The 17891-nt window shown below is 46.7% G+C and overlaps 1 protein-coding gene across 1 annotated transcript in view; it reads right to left on the minus strand.

Annotated features, from left to right (window-relative positions):
• The window catches only part of LOC119398833 (monocarboxylate transporter 5), a 26995-nt gene continuing 9104 nt past the window's right edge, over positions 1-17891 (minus strand). Inside the window, exons 2-3 of the mRNA XM_037665650.2 lie at positions 1668-2651; positions 1-218 (exon numbers count right to left, since the gene is read on the minus strand). Coding sequence (XP_037521578.2) covers positions 1-218; positions 1668-2651 — 1202 coding nt within the window. The remainder of the gene's footprint in view (positions 219-1667; positions 2652-17891) is intronic.

Raw genomic sequence — 17891 nt, forward strand, 5'->3', positions numbered from 1 at the left:
TCAAGCAGCCGCCGATGATTCTCCGCTACGTTTCGCATCGGTTCCTGAGTGTTGTAGGTCAGTCCTGCTTGTTTCCTTGTTCTCTGCAGCTTGCATCTTCAGCGCCGTTATCCTCTTCACGATGAGCTTTGCCGTCCACATGCACACGAAGAACGCGTTGAGTGCAGCCATCGAATGAAGCAGCCCATTGTAGTTGCCAAGCGTATCCCTGTAGTACCCTGCGCAGTAATAAAAAATGATGAAATAATACTAGTTGACGCGTTGGTTTAAATCTGGTGGACCTCACGCATAAATACTGCGTAATGCACTTACTTTCACGCGCAAGGACGCGCAAACGGTTAAGAAAGCGACATAGAACCTGCATTTACCTATTCGCAGTTTCTTACCCAGCTCCATTATGAAACTACGCCTGTTGACACGTACTTAATGCACGTTTTACCACATTTAACTTCTCCTTTAGCGTATCATTGCGGATATGTTAGGCTTGAATGTGCTATTATTGGGCATCCAAAGTCAACGTAGGAGCCGACAGATGAATGCACGGAGTGGGTTAGGTTGAGCGAACAGTAGAAAGTGCCTCAGACAGGGTGGCCGACATTTCGATGGGAGAACGAATCTTTGTCAAAGGCGCCTTGTCATCCTTGGCGTCCACGCCAAGGATGACCAGGCGCCTTTAACAAAGATAGGTCCTCCTATCGAAACGTCGGCCACCCTGTCTGAGGCACTTTCTACTGTTCGCTCAACTATCCCACTATTATTGGGCAGTACGACTGCGCCTATACTGTTATTGAACTGCTTCTCCAAGCTATACCTGGCGAACGACAAACATGTGTCCTATGTTGAAGAGGGATCGCTCGCATCAGTATTGGCGGAGCTTGCAACAATACGGGATTATTTATCAGCCATGATACCCTAGGTAGATGGCTTGTCGCTGAACAGATGAAATGTCAGCTGAAACTCGCGTCACCGTTTCTTGTGGCCACGTGATCAGATAGGGCTCTTTTGGGACGTGACCGCGGGGGTGACCGCGCGGCAGCGCTGCAAATTCGCGGGCTTTGCAACAGTGTTGAATCACGCTCGATATTGGTCATACTAATCAATATTACAGATATTCATTCGTCCTCCGTTCCACCATCAGTACCGAATCGTTATTAGGGGGTCAATAACTACACTTGGACGAAGAAAATGCGACATGCGTATATTTGATGTCACTGCTCCTTTAAAGGATGCAGCATCGAGCACCAAGATTCTGCGTCGGCTAGGTTATTAGGTTCGCATCCAGTTAAATGCACCCAGACTAGCTTTATACGTAATTTTAATAGAATTCAATGGGGTAGATTGATTATACAGACATGTCAGGAGCCATAAAGGCAATGGATAACGGAGTTGCGCAGTAGAAAATTATATTCGAATAACTTATGAAGTATCGTAGCCTGTCGAATTCTGCGTTAACTATCTGCAATAAAGGAGAAAACAGCGCTGATCAAGAAACTAGTCAGACAAGGAGACAGAATCTCTCAAGTGCTTCTTGCTGCATGATCAAAGGAAGTGTTCGAGTTTGCATTAAATAGGAGGGAGATAAGGATGGTCCTGAAATATGTAGCTAGTAGGGTGGCTTACCGAATGCCGATGATAATAATGAATACGTGGCTTGCAATGCCGCTTACCGATTAGTACTGGTCGGGCGAGGAGGGAGACGCCTGCGCAGAAGGACACTCCGCCCATCATTGTTGGCAGAGTGCTGATGCCAAAGTCTTGAACCAAGGCGGGCGCCTGCAGAGACAGTCTCGACCCACAGGTGGCGCCCATGAAGAAAGCAGCGGCGATCATCGGTGGTAGCGCCGCCGTCCACACTAGCCACTCGTAAGCAGCCCCCTGCACCACAAATCCCAGCAACATCGCCGATTCTATAGATAAGATGCGGTAGTCGATTGCGACGCCAACGACGGCTCGAAACACGATGTCCGCGGTGGAGAAAGCCTGCAGGACGTACACGGACTGCGATGGCTTCAGGCCGCGGTCTCCGGCTAGATCCGCCGGTATTAAGACGAATACGCCTGCGGTGAAGAAAACGGCGGCGAAAGAGAGTCCGTTAACGAGGAAAGACCACGTCAGGAACTGTTTCGCCGTGGGGCCAAGCCTAAGGCAGGACAGGACTTTCTGAGCTCGCGACACCTTCTCTAAATCTTCGTCTTCACACAGGCATATGCGTGAACTGATTGCCACAGTGCTGATCGAAGGGCTTGCCGAGTGCCTACACTCTGACTCAGTTTGTGAGTACGAAGAAGACTTCAGCGACAAGTCTGTGGTCGCGCCATTTTCTCCCGATCCAGCACTTGAAACCCTGGTCACGTTTGAAGCGTCGTCTATTCCGGGTTCTATCATTTTTGGTGCGTGCTTCGACTTCGTTAGCCACGGTGGACTCCTCAGAATGATAATGGGTGGAATGGCATTTAGCAGAATTGCCCCGTAAAGCAAAAATGCTCCTCGGACGCCGTACGTCGTTTGCAAGAACTCCACCAGGGGAGGGAGGACTACGTTGTTGAGGCCGCTCACTGTGTAGACGAGGCTGCAAGCCACGGCCCTGCGCTCCTCAAAGTGCTGTGCCACCAAGACGTTTGCGGCGACGTACATTCCGGATAGGGCGCAACCTGCATAAGATAACGTTGGAGTATTTAGCTAATAAGGTCCAAAAGAGATTGACCGATATGTGCCGAACGCACACACACACACACACACACACACAGATATATATATATATATATATATATATATATATATATATATATATATATATATATATATATATATATATATATATTGTACTGCTTTGCGCACCAATACCTGCGTTCGTACTCGATGTTTAACGCCGGAAGAGCCCACCGCGTATAGTCACTGGACCGCTCCAGCCGTTGTCTTGTCCCTCCCGGCCTTTTGATCGCATCGGAATTGATTTGTACGACCCCCTTCCGTACACACCAGACGGGAACCGCTGAGTGATCGTCGCTGTTGATCACTTGACACGCTATGCTGAGACTGCCGCGCTGCCAGAGGCCACATCACGTGAAGTCGGCTTATTCATACTTCACAAACTTGTTCTTCACCACGGCGCGCCTCGCTAGCTACTCAGCGACCGCGTAGGCACGTTCCTGCCTGAAGCCGTAGAAGCCCTCCTTCATGAATGCAACGTCGTGCATCGGACAAGCAGCGCATACCATCCACAAACCAACGGAATGACTGGCTTTAACTGCACACTAGGCGACATGCTGTCGATGTACGTCTCCGCTGACCACACCAACTGGGGCCGCATACTACCTTTTGTTACGTACGCTTACAATAGCGATTTTCTCCCTTCTTTTTTCTTTACGGCCGCGAACCTTCCTAATTTACCATTCTTCTGTACCACCCGGACGCTTCAGAGTCCTCAAATCTATCTGAAGTCGCCACCTATGCGGAGAAATGCAGCCATCTCGCACGTTCCTTAACCGCACAAGACGAAGCACGCCAGAAGGGCTGCCGTGACACAAACCTGCCTCCCCAGTGATATTCGCTTGGAACATTGGTGTGGCTTTGCGTTCCCTCCTTTGCTCCTGGCCTTTCCACAAAGCCACTGCCTAAGTATGAAGGCCCCTACCGCGTCGTACGTCAAGACTCTCCGGTCAGCTTTCTTGTCGAGCCCGTTCAATCAACCGCAGGCCTTCGCTGCCGTGGCCACGAGACCATTCACGTGCTCGATATATATATATATATATATATATATATATATATATATATATATATATATATATATATATATATATATATATATATATATAGACATAAAAGGCATAACGTAACAGTATTTACAGCGTGTGCGTGTCTTCTTATACAATGTTGAGAGTAGAGGGGAAAGGACGGAAAGGAAGGCAGACAGGAACGTAACAAAGAAGGAGGAAAAAGAAAGATAAAAAAAAGAAGAAAAAAAGGATGCCAAGAGGGTCGGTAAGAAGGATTTTGCTTAACGCGAACATTGTGTTTCTTTAGGAAGCGATGCCATATTTTGACAATACAGTCTCCGCACCCCCACCTTCCCCTCAACGGACAATGTAATGACCCCGCACGTTTAGTACTGCACCTTCCGGTGTAAGGCCACGGGTGGCGTGTTTGACGTCCCTCTTCGTCGTTTACCGTGGTAAAGGAATTAGGGGGCTGAGGGCTTTCAGCGTATGCTTTTACGTGTCGGAATGGGTGTAAGATGTGAAGTGGCCGGTAGTGTTGCCGCGTCGTCACTAGTGTATATAGAAAACCTACGGAGAGGCAACAGTACTTGCACTTCAAAAGCTGCCACCCACGCCACTGCAAGACCAGTATTCCCTATTCCCAAGCACACAGATTCAAAAGAACCTGTCTCGCTCTGAGGATTTCAAAAAAAAAAAAAAAAAAAACACACCACACGTACACGCGAGGTACTCCTCCATCAAGAATACCCGCCAGCTATCATTGATAACGCGATCAAAAAAGCGGCAATCTGGACTGCCAGACTTTACTGCACCAACAAAAGGATAGCGATCAGCAGCGCAAGAAAAATCTTGTATTAACTTTCAAAAACAACCCACCTAACATTAATAAGATCTAAAAAAAACACTTTAACATATTGGAACAGAGCAAGCGACTATCCAAAATTTTCACTTCCCCTCCGGGTGTGGTATACAGGCGGCCAAGGAGTATCAGGAGCCAATAAATTCAAAGATAGGTACAAAGTCCCAAATCGAGTGTCACCCTTGCGGAAAAGGAAGATGCAAAGTATGCAAACACATGCAGACAACAACCGTGGCGGAAAGCACACACTCAAATTTTAAGCACAGGATGAGTGGTGCACTCGACTGCGACTCAAGCAACGTCATATACCTTTTGGAATTTGGGATATGTAACATGCAATACGTAGGCCAGACGGACACGCCTTTTAGAATTAAGTTCAACAACCATCGGTCACATGTACGTTCCCTGCCCGGCCTTCCGCGTTCTAAACATGTCGCATTGAAAGATCACAGCTCTGAGGGTATCAGGGTTACATTCTTGGAAAACAATTTTCGAACAACCAGAGAACGTGAGCAACGTGAATCATACTTTATCTACAAATTCAACGCGATAAAAAACGGAATAAATGAACACCCGGGCACCCTCTCCACATTACGATCATTAAAATGCGCAAACACCATTCTCTAATCAATCCCCGGCCCCTTGCCGCCCATTGCGAGAATAATGATCTTTTGAATGATACCGCTGCTTGGTGCAGCTGTCAGCTTATGCGTCTCACTAACCAAGATTTATCTGCCATTTCAATCACAGCCGGCATGCACAGATAAGTGGTCCCGGACATCGCGCAGTGTAGTACGTCGTTCAGCACTGCACGTAAACTGTCAATACACTAACAAGCTTTTAGTCCGTCTTTTTCCTTTACAACCCTTCCCCTTTTCTACATCTTTTCCTCTCCCAAAAAGAGCCGACGCGCTTAATAAATATTGACGACGCGGCAACACTACCGGCCACTTCACATCTTACACCCATGCCGACAAGTAAAAGCATACGCTGAAAGCCCTCAGTCCCTTAATTCCTTTAACATGGTAAACGACGAAGAACCCAAGCAAACTTGGCCGACCATCGCTTTTTGGCCAATGTCTCCCCTTGCTTGGCTACAGGTGCGGTGCCGACCTAACTGGCCGTGAAAGCGTGGCCAGTAGACGGGCCGACCTAACCTGCTGACCACAGTGGCACATATGGCTCACTGCACCGGCACAAGCTTGGTCGCCGACGCTGGCACGAGGTAGCAGGCCGGTCTAGCACCGAGCGCAAGGTTATTGGTCGGCCAGAGAGTTCGTGTGTACGTCGGGCCAGCCTTAGTGGCCGAGCGCGCTTGCGGACTACCGTTTCTTTCTGTTTATTGTTCTTTTTTTCGCTTCGCGGGCGCCGTAGTTTCGCCTCTTCGCCTTCTCTGCAGCGCGCAAGGACACGGGCATGCGATCACGTTCTTGAAAAAGTAAAGGTCTCTCTGGTTTTAACTTTGCAACATGATTCCCATGGAGTCAGGTGTGAGTATGATTGGTTCCTTAAAGGGGTGGTGCCACCAAATTTGTGACTTGCGCGTTCTTTGCTGTAAGCGTTTCCTACATCTCCAGGAAGCACGATGCACACACCAAGATTCATGTATTCTCGCTAAATAATTTAATATCGCCTTTTGATGGGAACAACTTTCGGTTTCGGTTTCTGGGCGCCGAGGTTGGGCAGTGACGTAGAAGTGTAGGGGGCTTGGTCACGTGACCACACAAGGCTGTGACGCACTTAGCCAGAAAGCGATCGAAACTCGGCGAGTGGTGTAGCAACCGATGCTTTGCCGGTACTATAGTGAACTAGAATATATTCTAGTTCACTGCAGCCGGTACGTACGTTGCGTAGGTGGCGGAGGTCACTCACGTCACTACAGCAGGTCTGGTGTGACGTCCCTACAACTTTCGTTGTCCATCCTACAGATCTACGTCAGTGTTGGCGCGCTAGCGATGGGTTTTGACCGGGAGAATGGGCATTTGGGTACACTTTGGAATTAAAATATATTCTAAACGTTTGTTATGTCCGACCGTTCGTGTGGAGTGTCCTTGCATACAGAGGAAACCCACAACAGGCTTGTTATAGCCTCGAAATTTGATGGCACCACCCTTTTAAACAAATGGTAAACGCATAGTGAGCCCCAATGTTTAGTCATGTTTTTTTTAGCCGCGAATATTTTTCAGCACGATTTCAAAGAAGGAATAGCGGGACGAAACGTTCAGTTTGGGGGGCCAGCGCCGCCCGGAAAGTCCGCCCATTCTTCCGTCTTGGCATAAATGACCTAGTACTGGCAACGTGGTAATGAAGTTCCCGCGCATAGAGGACAGAGCATGTCCTCCGCTGCTCAGAAGATGCATACTTCATATACCAAACGAATGTGTAGTCCACAAGTATATTCCATGGCACTATGCCATGCTTGTCGTGCGTCAAGAGCATAGCAGGAAACACATTTGCGTTATCTTAATATTCTGACAAACTCCCCAAACGGTCATAAACGTATGGCGACCCTGGACATCCAAGGCACAGTAACCATCTCAGACCGGGGCTGCAAAACAACACCAAGCAATCAGTTTCACCTCCAGCGTCACTCATGTTGGACTCGCTACCAACGAGACAAGGAGGAGCAGCCGCTTCCCTCCACATTGCGGTAGAAGCGCAAAAGGAGCAGCGCGCCGGTTCTTAAAGAAATATTGCAACGAGTATCGCCCGTATCGGCCGTAGCAGTACCGAGTATAGTAACCATTTTTAAAGTATCGCGCCTTTTCACTTGGCTAGGAGCAAGTGAGTGTCTCCTGTTTTGTTTTCCCGGGAGGGAACACTCTGCTTTTTCCCGCCATTTCGCGGCCAGCACGGGAAAGAAATTCGATACCCGCTTCTGCTCGGCGAGGGCGGTGCGCATTCACAGCTGTGTGAACGCAAGAGGGTGAGCATAGAATATAGAACCAGTTTAGAGAAGGGAAACTGTAGCCTTGACAACGGTACGAAAGATAAGCAGCGGTAGCGCATGGAACTACCGAAGGCACCCAAGAGATGGCGCTGCGTAAACAGGAAGCGGAAAACAAAATTTATTGTTTATTTAGGTAGAAAAAAGCAAATGGCTGCCTTTTTTATTCCGTACCCGGTGCGTATGCGCATACGCGGGTGCCTCGGCTGGTTTTTTATTCTATCCTTTTTAAACAGAAGTGGACGAAAGAGGCCGGGACTCGTGTAAGGCTACGGAGGTCTCGTTATCTTTAGCCCGCTTGTTTTGAGCGCGTCGATGCGCCGAGCAGCATGCCAAAGCGCCCTTCGGAACGCAGTACCTGTGCGTACGAAGGTTACATGGAACCGAAAGGCATACATTGGCAACTGGCACCAGTAAGAACAATTCACGAGTGAGTAGAAGAAACGATAATCTTTATTGACAGTGAGCAAGCGGTAAAAGGCCCTTGTTCAGACATCGTGAGCTCGTAAACGACTAGCCTTCGCGGTACTTCAAAGAGACAAAACAAATTAGATGACGTTTGTTGCCCGTTTCCACCGTCAGCTAGCGCTCACAATAACCAACTTGTATTGTAGGACAGGCGTAAAGCATCAGCATTTTTTTTTTGCTACAATTTTTAGTTCTTGCTTTCAACGAGTACGCCTGAAGACCCCCGGGTTTATTGTTATTACAACGTATTGCGGTCAGGCTGAGAATACCAAGCAGGTTCACGCAAAGAAATCACATTATAGTGGATGCCTACAGAATGGCGGAAAACATGAGCATTTTAACACGTGATACCGATGAAACAACCCATAAATGGGATATATGCAAGGCCTCAAAGAAGTGCAGAAATACAGAGAAGGGAGAAACGATTTTCTATCCCGGTCATTCTCTTATTGTGACATCGCCGCTGGAAAGTAGGCTTCATCAACAGTCTGGCCAAGTCGTGCTCATGCCATCGCATAATTCACTCGTTCATTTGAGCCCACCAGACTTGCAAGTACAAGTGAAATAGCAGCTTTGTCCACACGTGTTAGCATACAACTCAAAAGCAAGAACAGTGAAGTGTGATATGTTAACGAGGTCACAAAGCAGAAAGAAAAACGCTGAGCTTGAAAGTACGCGTACCTGCCATCGTCGAGGAACCTGTGGAAACTGACGCCTTCGCTGGTATCGCAGCTCCTGCGGCACCATACAGTAGCACACCGACTGCCCACCATAATTGCAATATGATTACATCGGTGAATTAAAAAACTTTCATGCGTATTTTAGACAACATTAACGATAGAATTCGCAAGAAAACGGGGAGCAACAAACCAGCTGCCAACCATCGGACGATAACTGCGCATATTCTGCGCGTTATCTGCGGCACCCGAGACGCAGCGGCGCACTTTTTGCGCTTCGTCACTGGTCACAGCGACGGTTCGCTTGCTCGCTACCGCGCGCTGGCCGTCAGCGGTGAGCGACAAGGCAGAGATGTTTTCAATCACTGAACAACAAATTTACTCATCATTCAAACATTACTTTCAGTTACACAAGAAAAAGCACTTTTATGCGGCAATGATAGCTGTATTTCTCTTAAATATTGCTTTTATTACGGCGCCTCTGGCGGATTTTTTGGCGTTGCCGAGGGCACATTTGAACGGAGCCACTATGGTTTGTTTGTTAGCTGCGACGGGGTCGATTTTTTCGCCCCCCTTCGGCGATGGCTGGAACTTGAGACTTTCCGAGGCCTGGGGTGAGTGTCTTCATCGAACTGCGTCGACCCACCCGCACTGAAACATTTCGGCGGGTGAGAAAGGGAAACGAGACAAGTGATAAGCGGGTCGAGCGTACCCCTCCACCTCCTCGCCCTTCGACATTTTCGCGTCATATCACAGGAACCTTGATATGACGCGTAATTGCGCAAGTAGCGCAAGAAAAAAAAAAGTTGTGCAACATAAATGTATAGCTTTTTCGCTTTTATTTATTTGTTTCCTCCACGTGTAAAGATATTTTCTTACACGATCAGTTGAAAATTCGTGAAAGAACATCCCGCCACCAAGCGACACAACTGAGCGACACCGGCGATATGACCGATATGACGTCATCGCCAGATCAGCCATGGCGCTTAGCGAATAGGGCCGCTCTCATGCGTGTTTCGATGGCATCTGTTTTTGCTTATTCAATCCGAAAAGTCGTGGTATTGAGCGATATTTTGTGTGACAGCGGCGCTTTTCAGCACGGCAATACGGTGTGGACTGCTGCAGACGTCGACAGCAAGGTGAGAATCCTCACTTTTGTGTCCCTCGATGTACTGCGTAGTAAGGCTGTTGCCCACGCTAGTGCGCAGTTAGGCTTAGGGTACGTTGGATGTTGTAACTGCGCCATAGCTAGGAATCGGGCGCTTCGACGTAAACTTATGAAAGGTTCCTGACGATTTTCATATCCCCAGGTGCGCATTTCTTTTGGCACTCGTGTTATCAGAGTGCGATAGTTCGGTGTAAACTAATGGACTAGCGTGTTGAAAACGCAAGGAGCGTTTGAAGCGATAACGCGCGCGCCGCTCACGTTTTTAAAACGCCTGGCGGAATATAACTTGCAGAAGCGCGAAGATAATTACCGCGTGCCTCGAAAATTCTCGCTTCGGCACGATGGAAAAAGGTTTCGCCTCGCGCATTTATTTCGAGCTCTTGTAAAACGTTTTCATCTGAGATAACGTGCCGGTTGGGGCTGTATAGTACATGGCATCCTATCGCGGATGCCGGATATGCGTGCTCGTGGGTTTGGCGGCGCATAGAATAAGGTAGTGTAATGTAACGCTTTATATATCATGAGAGCATAGAGCACTCCTCACAAGAACTTCACACGCTGGACTCTGAGCGAACGTTTTCCTTAGCGAAAATACTAGGCCCATGGCCGACTAGGATAAACCGTAAAGCAATGAAAGTGCTCCAGCGTTATTTTGAAGACACTAATATTTGCGATGGTTACTGAGTTCTTGAACTTATACGACTGTATATATATATATATATATATATATATATATATATATATATATATATATATATATTATTATTCTGTTATCTTAACAACTATGTGTAAAGGGGTAGCCGTCACCAAGCAATGGTGACAACAACTCCTTCTTTTATTTTCTATTTCAATAAAAAAAAATTGCGATTGTTTCTAATTCCATGCGTTAAACGGTTGTGCCCTTTCGCGTCTCCTCGTAGTTTTCCCATTTCGATTTTTTGTTCAGCTGACGCAGACCAGTGGAGCTTCGCGAGGCAACAACCGCACTGTACTTTGGTGCGGCTACAACGCAAGAGGGCAGGTTGCAATGAATGAACATTTACTGTGTGGTTTTTTTCTCGTTTTTTTTTACCGTGGCAAATAAACATCACAAGGCGTCTTCCGTCTATTTTCCGAAATTGCGCGTAACCTGAGGGCAGATACAATGACGGCTCGTGAATAATTCTTGCAGTCTCCTGTATTCTCATGATAAAAAATATTTTCACATTGGCCGTTCAGAAATGTAACCCGGAGACCGGCTGTAGCGATAAAAAAAACAAGGCAAAAAAAAAAAAAAACGCCAGGCCTGCGCTGAAACCGCAGCACAGTCACAGCGAAAGCTGGAAGAGCGGCGTTTCTAGAGCCCGTTGTAAGCTAGCTCTCTTGGGGCTACAAGTACACTAGAAAGGTACCCACTACGCCATAAATCACAATTTTTGTGAAGTTGGGAAGCACCTATTAAGCCATTATTCGTCATTCTGCGGAGAAGCGAGGCACCCGCTACACGTCTGTAAGGCATCAAATGCACTTTGTTGACGCGACGACTGACGACGATGAAGAATTATGGCTCAGCCCTTTGTAATGGGTTGGAAGCTTTAAACGGCCCACTGTTATGTAATTTGCATTGGGTGACGCCCGGTCGCTATTTCCCTCTCCCGTCATTCTGTATAGCATACGTTGACGTGGGAGAGAGACGAAGGGGGGGGGGGCAGAGAACTTTACTGAGACCCCAAGGAAATGGATCATGCGCTTATGGGCTTCCTTGGCAACCAATACAAGTGCATTTGCGAGGAACCCACTATGCTATAAATCATTGTAATTTTACTGAGACCCCGAGGAAATGGATCATGCGCTTATGAGCTTCCTTGGCAACCAATACAAGTGCACTTGCGACGAACCCACTACGCTATAAATCATTGTAATTTTTGAGAAGTAGGGCAGCAGGCACTGTGCCATTTTTCGTCATTCTACGGAGAGCCGTGGTACCTGCTAAACGCATGTAAGGCATTATGCGCACTTTGTTGATGCTGTGCCTGATGACGATGAAGAATTATGGCAGAGCCCTTTGCAATGGGTTGGAAGCATTCAACAACCTACTCGTTGCGCAATTCGCATTGTGTGACGCCTGGTTACAGAATTCGCGTTGTGCGACGCTTGGTGCTTATTTTACTCTTCTACCACGTTATATTGCATATGCTAATGTGGCTCCTTCCCGACATGAAGCCTGTATAGGACCTTTTTGCAAAGCAATTTCAAGCACCGGCATGGCTCAGAGGTTGAATACTGGGCACCCACGCAGAGGGCCCAGGTTCGAACCTCGTTCCATCCTGGAATTTTTTTCTTATTTCGTTTTTTTTTCTTATTTCGAGCGATACTGGTTACGGACACCGGCGGCGGACAACTACGGCGCCAAAAACGGCCGGTGAAATGATCTCATAACAGCTTTCGCTGTAAAAATTATGACGGACGTGGGAAAACTGCGCGCGCAAGGAACCATAACCGGAACTTGCGAACTATCATAAGCTCATAAGCAACGACTTGGCGTCTCAATGCATTTCACGAGAGGGTAGTCCTCTCTCGATTCCCTTGCTCTCTATTCGGCCGCATGACTTAATGGCAGTGTCCATTCTACGCAGTTTCCCTTCCTCAATGGGCGCGCTTGTTAACGGCTCGCATAGCACTCTTTGGTCGCATCGACGGCTCCGTCGTTTTTCGGCGGCGGCGTTCGCCTCTAAGGCGCCCCACTCGATAGCTTGAAATTGAAAACAGCAGTCAATACCAAGTGAAATGAAATAAAATAAAGTTTTATAATCTCTGATCGGCAGCAAAACTAATTCCCATATACATGTAATTCACATGTGACACGGCCGGCTTACCGTCTCGTGCACCGGAACATTAAAATGTAAGTAAACTAAGCTAATCTGAGGTCGAACGAGCGTTAGGTAAGGTAGTTTACGAATATCGTTAATAAAATTACGTAACTTGCGGCATGGGTGCCCTAATTACCTGGACAACTTACGCATATATGCATGCAGTGTGTGTGCGTCACGACAGAGTGGTATACTTAGATTATTAAGAACTAGATATCTGTGTCGAGGATCTTGCGAAATAGCAGTGTTATTTATGTGTTAAAAGCGCTTTAGTATGCTTGCGTCTTAGTATGCTTGTGCAGCAGTCATTTTCTCGTCAGGAAACTGTATTCTTATCGTAACTATGGGTTCACAATTTGTTCCATTACATGGATTATTGTTGCAGTGTCCGTTCTTAGCAGCTTCCCGGAAGCATCCCTGTCCACTGTAGGAAAAGTGAAAAGGTGGCTCATTGGCGCGAGCGACGGAGACGGCGGTCGTAACAGGAGGCGACAGAAACGGAAGACGACATCAATGTAGAGTCACCTTGACACCACGCATGGCACCTCGACCGAAAGACATTTGTTTTGACTAATGTTAAAAAATTAATTGTGATCTCTAAAATTATACTTGTGTCCGTCTGATTTTTTATTGATCGAAGCGCTTGCATGGGTGGGTGCCAATATTTCATACAGCGTCAGCAGAAGTTGTGTTTGTCAATTTTAGGGCCACGATGTTCACTCAAGTACAGTTGGGCTTAGCTAATTGTCTTTGACAGTGCAAACAAGCATATTTGTGCAAAATTGTTTCGTTATTATTACTTCTCATCATTTGAAACATTAATTCAGCGCAAACGTTGTCAATTCATCTCGTTTGCCTCAAGAGTTGCGTAAAAATGCAAAAGTGAAATTAATATTGCGCATACCCCCCCCCCCCCAAAAAAAAAAAAACTGACCCCCTCCGTGGTCGAAATAATATATACTTGCATGAAATAAATGCAGAATGTATGACGGTGAATAACTGCAAATGAGCGTTGGCCGTGCTTTTTGTCATCGTTGGCAAGTGCTCAGGACGTGTGCGGCCCGAGGTAGGCACTGCCAATTCTACGACATCGGCCCGATGCCGTTGGCCGACCAGCTGCCGATGGTCGGCAAACAGCCCGGCCATTTACAAAAAACATCGGCCCTACCGAACTTGCCGACGTCGGCCCGGTCATATTTTGAACAGCCACGGACGTCGGGCCTACCATTTGCCGAGCCCGTTTTGTCCAATGGGAAGGACGTCAAACACGCCACCCGTGGCCTTACACCGGAAGGTGCAATACTAAACGTGCGGGGTCATTACATTGTCCGTTGAGGGGAAGGTGGGGGTGCGGAGACTGTATTGTTGTCAAAATATGGCATCGCTTCCTAAAGAAGCACAATGTTCGCGTTAAGCAAAATCCTTCTTACCGAGCCTCTTGGCATCCTTTTCCTCTTCTTTTTTTCATCTTTCTTTTTTTCCCCCTTCTTTGTTACGTTCCTGTCTCCCTTCCTTTCCGTCCTTTCCCTTCTGCTCTCAACATAGTATGAGAAGACACGCACACGCTGTAAATATTATGTTATGTCTTGAAGAAGACGGGGCTCCCGTCGAAACGTCGACAAAATTAACAGTTGTCTTTTATGAAGGCGCCTATACTTTTATACTTATAACCTTGCGGGAACCGAAGTTACTATTCCGCATTCAAGCCTTATATATATATATATATATATATATATATATATATATATATATATATATATATATATATATATATATATATATATATATATATATATATATATATATATTGGTGAGCTGCAGAAATGGTTTCGGGTGGACGACATTGGCTGTGCCGCGCTGGTACTCGCAGGTCCACAGGCCGAGAGCCTGAAAGGAAAACGTCTCTGGTGGGCGGTACGGGCTGTGCCTGGGTGATCGTTCTTTTGCACGCCACGACGTGTCTTGCAGAAATGCCGAAGACTCAGGCGGTCGACTTTGGCTGCCTCGTTGTGGCCGCAGGTATCGGCTACGCTGCGATTATATATATATATATATATATATATATATATATATATATATATATATATATATATATATATATATATATATATATATATATATATTTTGGAGCTTACTCAGACTCACTAAACTTTTTCTCAGCCGAATTCACTCAGACTCAACCTCATCAACATATTACTCAGCTAGACTCACTCAGACTCACGGCTTCACCTGAGCCTGAGTGAGTCGACTCATGAGTCCGTTGGCCTAAAATTAGCTTTTTCGATCTTGGTGTCAATCCTCTTTAACGACAATATCTCACATAATCAGTGCTATACTTTGATCTTGTACCTTCAATACGAGTTATCATCATATATCATCGTTATCATATATCGATCCAGTAAGGACACCCCAACGAAATACGTGACTCACACGACATATTTTTATCAAGAAATTCTCATAAAAGAGTTTGCGGGGGAACTTCATGGCGCCCCTTCCCCTAACTCACGCCTCTGGTCAATAAATATTGAGGTAGCGCATGAATGCTAGTGCGCTGAGATATGTGTGAATAAACTTTAGTAAAAACGTACGCAGACATAAGGTTGATAGTAATGCTTAAGATGAGTAGATAGGACCATAGTCGGCAACAAAAGCTGGAGCTCACTCGGACTCACTCATGAAATATATTCTGCTCTTAGGGCTCACTCGTACTCAGACTCACCAATATTTTCCTTAACTGGACTCACTCGGACTCAGACTCACTAAAATTTTCTTCGACCGGACTCACTCAGCCTCATAATCACCAAAATATTACTCACCCTGACTCACTCAGACTCACGGCCCAATCTGACTCTGAGTGAGTCGACTCACGAGTGAGTTTTCCGACCTATGATATATATATATATATATATATATATATATATATATATATATATATATATATATATATATATATATATATATATATATATATATATATACGGTGGGGTGAAATTCAATGAATCCGGCGGAAAATGCGGTAGAAAAACACGTCGACAAACGTGCGAAACACAAGTTGTGTGTTTCGCACGTTTGTCGACCTGTTTTTTTACCGCATATATATATATATATATATATATATATATATATATATATATATATATATATATATATATATATATATATATATATATATATATATCAGGCAGTGCGCATACGCACTCTAACGCGGCGTACATTGGCACCCTTTGAATTATACTGAGGAGCGGAGAGGATAATGACTGGACATGGAAGATGTCCAGACCATACCGATCGACCTTAGCTTGTAGACGGCGATTCTTCTTCGACTCGTCGTGAGGAAACTTCACGACCTGTGTAATTGCACAGCTATTAAAGGAAGGGGGCGGTTTTCAGTTTATTCCCATTTCTGCTTTCATACAATTCATGGAAATTATCTCGTCCGAAGTGAACTACATGTTTGAAATTTAGAATGCTCTCTTTTTCTACGGTGACCCTTTCCCGATATACATCAAAGGCTTGTCTATACTTGGCACGCCTTACCGAGAAGAATGCCGAAGGAAACCGTGATGAAGGTTACACTTTCCGCCAGGTAGCACAAGGAGGCCCCAATTCCCGCCAACGGCGAGCAGACAATCAGAATGGTCCGACAGGAAAAGCGCTGGCAAAGGGCGCCAGCTATTGGGCCTGTGCGAAACGAAAGAAAAAAGAAAAAAAAACTGGGGGGGGGGAAGCATGTAGGGAAGGGTGTTTCAGCTCCACTAACGTGAAAACTTTGGATGATCGAAGCATGCGGTGTGCGCCGGTGTTTCCTTAAGCAAAATCAGTGCTAATGGGCAATGAGAGAAAGAGACCCGCAGTCCGTTTTTAGTTAGCGTGCATGCTGCGAATTTTTACTGTTCGACGACGCACCGAACATAATCTCCCACCGGCACTACATTGCAGGTCAAAATCCTGTGCCTATATATATGGGGTGGCCGTTGAACGGTTTCGCAGCGCGAGCAGTCAGTTTTTTTCAGTCAAGAAACTCGCTAGCAGACGCTGCCTGCGTCGGCGTTGTCTCTCGCGGGCCAGGCCGCGTTCTCGTTCCTTGCGTGCTGGTGGTTCAGCGTTCATCGCAGAAAGAGCGTTTGCATGGTCAACGCGCGCCGTTCGCTCTCTCTCGCCACACGGCGAGCGCTGCGGCGGTGGCGCCCTCTCTTGCGCTCAAACAAATGGAGCGGTTGACGATGGACACGCGACAGCAGACGACGATGCGCGATGCACGCCGACACCCCAAGACCCTAAGGTGCTTCGCCCTTAAAAAAACAGATGACGCAGATTCACGCGCTCATGTTTTAGATCAAGGTATAGCGAGTCTTTGTAAAAGCTGTGCGCAATGAACCTTATACAACTAACAACGATGCATCTTGGTATACGTATATGTGAATATATGTAGATATCTATGCCGCCCATCTTACAAAACTGTTATTTTACGCGCGTATTTACAGACTCCTTTCTGCACGTTCGCTTGTTTGCGGAACTGTGATTTCTTTGCGTCACACCTTGACTCGTTTGATGAACTTCGTTGACGTTTGCGATATTTGACTGTTTCTGAATATTTGTAGACTTTTCGTGCTTTTATTTTATTTTGTCGCGCGAAAGGTAACAGCAGACGCCAACAGACAGCAAGAGACACGCAAACTTCTTTCGTAAAGCATATTGATGAAAAGGGCTTTGACACGAATGCCACTGTGCCTAAATCTGTCCTATGTACGACGAAACCACACTAGATATATCAGTCTATAGGGAACCCAAGCCCAAGTTTACGGCGCGACAACCGCGACGCGCTGCGGCTCTGGAGAGAAGCTCTGGCGAAACTGGGGGCAGGCGCAGCCGACTCAGCGTGTTTGTCGGCAGCGGGAACACGCGCGCGTGCCTCTGTCGGTGCAGGGAACTGGGGCGCCGTGCCGACAGCTTGGCACGCTGAACCGAGAGGCTTGCTGTACGAGGCTGCATTTCCGCGTTGGCAGAAGCGACCCCGCGGAAGCGAGGTCCGAAGTATTGCTGTGTTGTGGCCTGCCACAAAAGTGCAGACAACAACAAGGAAGGCGATTCACGTGTAAAAGAGTATCGGTTTCCGGGCATGTCGCACGAGAAATAAAGGCGACAAGCGTGGATCACCGCATTAAGGAGAATCAGGTATGTCTTAGCTGACAGCGCTGTCTCGC

The sequence above is a fragment of the Rhipicephalus sanguineus genome, chromosome 7 (genome assembly GCF_013339695.2).
Source record: "Rhipicephalus sanguineus isolate Rsan-2018 chromosome 7, BIME_Rsan_1.4, whole genome shotgun sequence".
In the NCBI taxonomy this organism is placed as follows: domain Eukaryota; kingdom Metazoa; phylum Arthropoda; class Arachnida; order Ixodida; family Ixodidae; genus Rhipicephalus; species Rhipicephalus sanguineus.